The 8,552-nt window shown below is 40.4% G+C and overlaps 1 protein-coding gene across 1 annotated transcript in view; it reads right to left on the bottom strand.

The window, feature by feature from the left end:
* LOC101354148 (signal transducer and activator of transcription 5B) overlaps positions 1-8,552 on the bottom strand; it is a 57,909-nt gene that overhangs the window by 17,263 nt on the left and 32,094 nt on the right. The window contains exons 2-5 of the mRNA XM_023725264.1: positions 7,652-7,789; positions 4,667-4,823; positions 3,181-3,270; positions 2,063-2,237 (exon numbers count right to left, since the gene is read on the bottom strand). Coding sequence (XP_023581032.1) covers positions 2,063-2,237; positions 3,181-3,270; positions 4,667-4,823; positions 7,652-7,779 — 550 coding nt within the window. The 5' untranslated portion in view covers positions 7,780-7,789. The remainder of the gene's footprint in view (positions 1-2,062; positions 2,238-3,180; positions 3,271-4,666; positions 4,824-7,651; positions 7,790-8,552) is intronic.

The following is an 8,552-nucleotide window of genomic DNA, read 5'->3' as shown; positions in this document are numbered from 1 at the left end:
ACCAAACTTTCAGTTAGTGGCCGAGCACTTAACCATTGCACCACCAGGGCTTCTTAACACTGAACCTATGTACACGGTATTAGAGGAAGACATCGTATGTGTGTCTGCATGTGCTGGTTGGTTGAACAAAGACTTCTCTGAGATTCCGAGCTGAGGAAACTATTAAAGCTCAAACTGCTAAATTCCTACAGAGTCAACAGGAGGGACTTGTGGGCTCCACAGCCTCATGACTGACTTGGAAGGTCTCTGTGCCCTGGTACCAAGCAGGATTTATACCTGGCAAGGGGAGCCTTCGTCTATGAGTGTAACTGAGGAGCATGAGTGTGCTCTGTCTCAGGAAGCCCTCTTTGAATAGCTGTACAGAGCAACATTAAAAGTTGGTCACCCCTGGTGGGTATAATGCTAAGGGAAATAAGTCAAGCATATAAGGACAAATACTGTATGATCTGTCTTCTACAAGAAGACAAGAATAGATATATATAGAGAGACCAGTGTACAATGGTGGTTACTGGGGGGTGGCAGGGAGTACGCTTTAGACAATAGAGACTTGTTACATTTTTTTGGTGATGGGAAAAGTGGCAGTGAATGTGGATGTAGTGAGCGTAGCATGCCCAAAGTAAGAATGAGTCTTTGAGCACATATGGATGGATATAGGCATACTTGTATATGGGTAGGTACAGGCATGTACATAGGTGAGAACAGATAGAAGTATCCATAAGTACGTATAAATATAAATATATGGGGGCAGGCACATATATTCATTGAAGACACAAATATGGATATCCCACAAACATAACCAAACACCTTCTGAGATTGGTTTTCTGGATCTGAAAGCTTAGGATCATAGTCTCATGGGACAACTCAGTTAATTGGCATAAAATAATTCACAAAAATCTTGCTCTGCATCCTAGTGAACTGAGTAGCAGCTGGGGTCTTAAAAGCTTGCAAGTGGCCATCTAAGACACAACCACTCTACTCGCCAGGAGCAAAACAGTAAGAAGGCAACCAAAAGCTCAGAGAAGAAAGAAGTCTACATGAGACAGAACCTCATCTACGCTGAGACCAAAAGAACTAGATGGTGCCTGGCTACCACCACTGACCGTTCTGACTGGGGTTACAATAAAGGGTCCTGGATAGAACTGGAGAAAAATGTGAAGAACTCAAATTCTTATTTAAAAAAAAAAAAAAAAAAAAAGCGAGACAAACTGCAACAGCAGAGACACAGGACTCCCTGGGACTATAGCCCTGAGACATTCTTTAAATCTAAAACTGAGCCTATCCCTTGAGATCACCTTTTAGTGAAACAGCAGAGTGGCACACAATGTAAAGGATATTACCCATAAGATCAGTGCTCTATGTAAAAACCATCAGTACGAAAACAAAACGTTAACAATTACTCAAAAGCAAAGATGAGAAGATAAGGGGGCAGGGAAACTAGAGTACTGGAAATGGAACAAACAGAACACAATGAAAGAGAATGTTGACACACTGTGATAAATGTAACTAACATCACTGAACAACTGGTGTGGAAATTGTCAGATGGGAACCTAACTTGCTGTGTAAACTTTCACCAAAAACTCAATAAAATATTATTTAAAAAAAAAAAAAAGTTGGTCACCACAAACACAACCCTTGGCCTTTATATTGTCCCTACTTAGGAAGACTTTTTAAAAAATATGTAATTACATATGTCCTATTTTATCACTTCTGTAAATCATTATTTATAAAATGTCTACTATATACAAAAGTATGAAATCTGGTGCTGTCTAGTTAGACTGCGAGCCCCTTCCCAACAGCGGAAACGTCTTCACCAGCAGACCAGAAGCTCCCTAAGTGTGGGAAGCCCAAGTAAGATCCTGTGCTCTCAAGCTCCATGTCTTCTCCCCTCTCTGACTGTCATCCTCCTAGCTCCATCATCAGTGCAAATGACTCCCTGCTCATTCCAGAGAAAGGTAAATGCCTCAGAAGGGAAGACTGGCTCCCTCCCACTCTGAGCTGAGCTGCTTTCTACTTCTCACTCCAATCCCCAGGACTCCCACAGCTCACGCTGCCCTGGCCTCACCTTGGATCCTCAGACTCTCTTGATATTGGATGATAAAGTACTCTTGAGTCTGCTGCAGCTTCTTCAGCTCACTCTCTGTGTCCTGTGTGATCAGTCGCAGCTCCTCAAATGTCTGGTTGATCTGAAGGTGTTTCTGGGACATGGCATCAGCAAGGCTCCCGGCTGGAGAACTACCCTGGAGACAGACCAGGGGAAGAATGCAGGCAGCAGTGAGCTGGGTAGAGGGGATGGGGGCAAGCCTCAGGCCTTAGTCCCCAGGGAAAGCCAGTGCCAGCTTCTACAACTGAGCCACAGACCCCAAAACCTAAATGCTGAGTCAGAAGGAATCACAAACATCACTTGTCACAACGGGAGTGAAGTGAGGAGAAGAGGAGAAACAGGTGACCTGGTAGACTACAGCACTTTCATAAAGCATAGCAGAAGTTTCTATTTCAGAGCTGGCTCCCACCAGCGGTATCCCAAATACAGTCCATCTAATTTCCTTTCGAGAGACTAGAACAACTCATCCCCGGTGTCACCTGGGTTTTCCTATTAACAATGGTGTCCATTCATTTCGTGACTAATGCTGAGGACTGTGCTAGGTGTTGGGGTACAGTGGGGAATGAGGCTGTGGGAACACACATCATCTGTATCCTCACTCTAGACCTTCTTGTGACTGAATAATCTGCTTCCACCAAGAAACAGGCTGAACCTCTCATAGGCTTCCTGGAGACCCCAAAATGAAGTTATGCAGGTGAAATCAACAAGGCCTCCATGGACCCAGCCATTTAAGTGACCTGGTCTGATCCATTCCTTCAACACCTGGCTCAGAGGGGACCAAGGAGAAATCTGTCTCAAGTAATTTCACCAGAAAATGAGCATGCCTTTACTCAGAAATTATTCAGTCAAGGCTAAATTATTTTGTACTGTTCACCTTGTTCCGTGGTTGTAATCTCGTCCAGGTTATAAATCAATTAAGGTCAGAGACTACATTTTCTATTTTCTTGTTTCCCTTAGGACAATGCTCTGTTTATAGGGACACCAATAAATGCACATGGAGTCACCATCACAAAGTTGGGTCCAGAGAGCAGTAATAAAGGGTTTCCTGACTTGTCTCCCCATATCCATGGGACACTCACATTGTTGGCTTCTCGGACGAGCCTCTGTTCATTGTATAAGATGTGGCGGATGCATCGAACCAGCTCCATGGGGCAGCGGTCGTACGTGTTCTGGAAGAATCCAATCCAGACATCACTTTGTGTCACTCCATGCTATGGGGCCTAATCTGCCTCGGGACGGGGAGCTCTCACGATGGAGAAGACTCCTGGAGACATCACGGCACACGCATAAGAAATGCTGCTCCCCCAATACCAATGGGAACAAGAAGCGTGCATCTTAGAAAACTCAATTACAGTAAAAAAGTAAGATGATTTTATTCCTTGCATTTTCATTCACCTAAAGCACAAAGGCATTACTCTTGGAAACAGGCTAAGTAAGCTTAAAAAAGGCCACATCAGAGGAAACACTGGCCAACACCTTGACTGGGCAATCAAAATCACTGTCACCAGTGAGGGGAGGATGGACGTGGTATGTCTCCAGATATGACAGCTGAGAAAGACAACATCACTTGTTTAGAATTCCAACCAGGGATGCAGAACCTGAATCAAATCATGAGGAAACATCTGACAAGCTCAAAATGAGGAACGTTTTATCTTTTAAAAGCAGGGAGGGCTAAATTGTTAAAAAATGTCAATGTAATGAAAGACAAAGAGAGGCTGAAGAATGGTTCCAGACTAAAGGAGATGAAAGAGACGTGGTAACTACATGTAATATATGATCCTGGACTGGAGAGAAAAAATGTCCCTAAAGGACATTATTAAGTCAGTTGACAAAATGGAAATAGAGAAAGAAGATTACCAAAAGTATCGTACCACTGTTAAATTTACTGAAGTTGGTAACTACTGTTAATACATAATAGAAAGTTCATATTCTTAGAAAATGCACTAAAGAATTTAGGGGTAAAGGAACATGAGGTATGCAAGTTACTCTCAAGTGACTAAAAAACTGTGTGTGTGTTTGTAGAGGTGGGGAGTAAGGAAAAGGGAGAGAGAGAGAGAGAATGACAAAGTAAATGTTAACAATGAGATGATCTGTGTAAAGCATATATAGAAGTTTTTTGTATCATCCTTGCCACTTTCTGTAAGTTGGAAATTATTACGAAATAAAAAGTGAAAAAAAAAGAAGGCCACAAATACAAAATCAAACATAAAAATCTTATGCAGATAACATGCAGCGCAACATTGCTGGGCTGCAGAAGAGACTGAAAGTCACTGCCGAAAACAAAACAAACCTGTTGCCGTCAAGTCGATTTCCACTCACAGCGACCCTACAGGACAGAGTAGAACTGCCCCATAGGGTTTCCAAGGCTGTAATCTTTACGGAAGCAAACTGCCACATCTTTCTCCCACGGAGTGGCAGGTAGGTTTGAACTGCCAACCTTTTGGTTAGCAGCCTAGCACTTAACCACTGAGCCACCAGGGCTCCTGGAAAGTCTCTACAGGAAGTACTAAACGAAGAATCCCTGCTGCGAAGAGAAGGAGGTGTGCCTCCAACGCTCACACCCACCTGGAGCTGTGTGGCATAGTGCCCCAGCTTGATCTTCAGTAAAAACCCATCTTCCCCCACTTGGTGCTCGGCCTTCTTCTGCAGCTCCTGCACCAGGCCCTCCAGGAGCTGGGTGGCCTTAATGTTCTCCTGTGGATTATCAAGATCTATTGAGTCCCTAGGGGAAAAAAATTACATACATATGTATACATACATACACATGAGCCTGTATAAACGCAGCCTCAGTATATCACACCCCCTTTTTTTTTTTTTAATTAAAGTGATTTTCTCATAATGGTCACTGCAAATTTTAGGAAACAGTTCAGTATAAATTGCTTAGATCCCTACATTAGTCTATTCCTAATCCACAAATTACCTTGGTTGGACTGTTCAGTATATTTTCATTCTTGTCTTTACAATGTACTGCCCTTTCTCCTTCCTCCTGCTGACTTGCTCTGGTGCTTATGCTATCTGCTCTGAGAAATGAAGGGAAAAGGAAAGTGCTTTGTGTACTCTAAGGAAATAAGGGTTCTGATAATTTCCTATTTATAGCTATCCCCTCAAGGGTATAAAGGGGGCACAAAGCCAAGAATGTTCCTCATGTCCTTTCCAGCCTCAGTAAGTTCTATGTCTATGTTGCTAATTTCACACAGTATTTCCTAAGTAGAGACAGGTGAAACAAATACACACACACACACACGCACACACACACACACACACGCACACACGCACGCATGCACACACATTTTTTAATTGCTATTTCTAAGGAGCCCTGGAAATAAGACATTAAGGCAGAAGATGCCTACCAGTATTCAAACAAGCCAGACATTTCCATTATCGGTTTGCAAATTTGGGACTTGAAGGCAATGCTAACTCTTCCACCGACCAAGAGACACCACTCTAAGGACTTTGTATTAATTCAGAGCCACTGAACTGGTGACAGAGGTTGGATGGTGTTTCTTTCTTTTTTAAAAAAAACAACCTAAGCAACAATTGCTACTGGCCAGTAGTAAATTACTCAGCTCACTGAGGGAACCAGATAGCTGACAGGTTGAAATAACATTCAATTTTACTGCTGACCTGGACTGGATCTAAACAAGAGATCTAGTGGTAGCTAAAAGGCTCTGTCATCTATGAACCCCTGAAGGTAGCAAATAATTTCAAATAGACACACAAACAGGTGTACCAAAATGTCAGTGTTTTACTTCATCAAACGATATACCCAAATATTCACTTTGCAAGGCAGGAGATAAAGCTAACCTTTAAATATGTCTGCTCTGTGTTATTAAATAACATATGTATTAAGAAAAAGCTTGGAAGGAACGACGGGCAACCCTACTCCTCTATTGCCATTAGCAAAGCTCCTCACTTGGGGAACCCACCCTTGAGAAGATTTGGTCTCTGAGCAAAACTCACGGAAGTTAAGTACTGGTTCTTGTACTTGAAAACTTCATTCTCTGCTTAAAATAGACTTGCTTAGACAGTTAAACATGAAGAATTGAAGATTTTTTTAATTAAAATCTTCATTCGCTGAAGAAAACCAAAATGAAGTAAAATTTAGGTTTTCATTAACAACAACACACGTCTCTTAGCACTTGTTGAGTAAGAAGGCTACGTGGAAAATCAACGAAGTGAAATTTTAAATCTACAGAAACTTCTGACTACTGTTTTTCCGCATCATTCAAATCATTAAAACAGAAAAGGGAATGAAAAAGCCCTAAACAAGCTGCAGTTGACATTCTCACATTTAGCTTGTCTTTTTTTCTCACTTAATTACATGAGGCCGATATTTTTTTAATTGCCTAGAGACTGTTCTTCCTTCGGTACTCTCTAGTTTCTAAACAGAAATCTGCTACTAACATTCAGTTGCAATTATTCCAAGGCAACATCACTGACTTGTATTTAGCCCTGTTCAAACAGCAGCATAAAGGCTGGCTTCTCCCAAGGGTCTGTCCAAGAAGGTCCCTGTCTACAATGGTGGCGATCTGAAGTATCTGATGAATATGTCATATCAGACTGACAAACTGGTCACATACCAACAAGCGCCTAGGCACTGAGCAGAGCAGCGTACAACCTGCTGCCTGGTGTGCAATGATGTGGTCAATTATAAAGCTTTGTCGATAGCTGCCTGCATTTTACAGACTCTAAAAGACTATTAAAACGATTTCCCCCCACCCCCGAGTATGAAAACAGTAATTTGGAAAATAAAGAAAAATAAAAATGTTCATTAAATCCATCAACTAAACATAATTACCGTTCATATTTTGGTACATTTTCTTTTAGTCTCTATGTGTATATATAAAATACATCTTGATAAAAAAAAAACACCAGTGTATCAATTGTTAAATTTGTCAACAATATATTTACTAAATTACAGACATATACATGCTTTATCTGCCCTATTAAATACTAACTTCTTTAAGGACAAGGGCTTTAATTTTTTCATATAAACCCTACCGCCTACACTACTAAGCACCCTACAGGCACTGCAAACATATTTGTTGATTGCTGCTTACTAACAGCAATACACTAATGCTTTCAGCCAGTATTTACTATTAAAGGGAACAAATCCCATTTTAAAATCCCAAAGTTATTCTAGCTCCCTAAAATCTAAGATGGGGTTTAAGACCTTCTCATGGGTCACGTAAAATACGTTTTAAAACACACAACTTTTTTTTTCAATTTGCTAATATTTTATTTAAAAGTTTGCATCAATATTCATAAGTGAGGGGGTCTGTAGTTTTATTTTTTTGTACAATCTTTGTCAGATTAAAAACATGATTATTCTCAATTTCTGAAAATATCTAGATGTTCTTTCTTTTTCTTTATTGTGAAACAGTTTAAATAGCACTGGAAGTATCTGCTCTTAAAAAGTTTGGTGTAAATTTCCCTGTAAAACACGTAACTTTTAAAGTCTCAATCATGTCACCTTCCTAACCAAACACCAATATTCTGACATCACTAAATATTCTGAATTATTTGATGCAGAACATGTTGTCCACCTACCAAGCTTGGCTTTCAATCCACTGGGATAAATAATGCCGCACTTCGATGGGGAAATGCTGGCCATATAATGCTTGCATCTGATGGAGGGCATCTCCTTGGAGTTGCTGGGCTTGTATCCACACAGCCATGGTTTACAATCTGTTGAACAAACAAAATCAGGAGTTTGGTTTTTTGTTTTTTTTTTCCCTTCTAAATCCACTAAATATTCACACACTTATAAAAGCTGGAGGTAAAGCAAATGTTTTTAGCCCTTTCTTGCAGGCTAAAGATCAGTATTCTTGTACTGAATTTTAGCTTTAAAATGCTTTAAGAACTGTAGACCTTAGTGTGGCCGTGGGTCTAAGAAGCTCTGACTATAACACGGGCTGAAGCCCTATAAGCCTAAGTACAAAACCAGCATTCGAGAAAGACCTGCCAGCTGTAGCTTTGGTGTCACAGACGTACTCTTCATTTTTGCTCAAAATTATCAGCAACAGTAAGCAACATGTCAACAGTAATAAATAATTAGCGGAGGGATTTTTTTAAATCACTTGTTTTAGATTTGGTATTTTGATGTTTAAGAAATGCAATAAACATACTGTCATTTTGAAAAAGAGCTCAGTAAAGGAAAAAATGAAAAGATTTAACACATGGATTGAACCCTATGTACTATAATTAGTTACCTAAGGAGCCATTCTTTGCACACAAAGGGCATAGATTCATCTGGAAAAACACCCTAAGGCTCACCTTCTGAGTTACTACTAAGGAATTTATGAAGCAATGCTCTGTTAAATTATAGCATTTAAAAACCCTTCGGATTCAAAAACAACACATTCCAGCTAAAGGTTAGAAACAAGAACTATTCTGTTCCCCTAATGGGGAGGTTTCTTTAACATGCTCTTGATTTCAAATGGTTTTATAA

Source organism: Trichechus manatus, unplaced genomic scaffold (assembly GCF_000243295.1).
Source record: "Trichechus manatus latirostris isolate Lorelei unplaced genomic scaffold, TriManLat1.0 scaffold00294, whole genome shotgun sequence".
Classification (NCBI taxonomy): Eukaryota; Metazoa; Chordata; class Mammalia; order Sirenia; family Trichechidae; genus Trichechus; species Trichechus manatus.
Note: the sequence above shows the minus strand (reverse complement) of the source record. Positions and strands in the feature narration are given on the sequence as shown.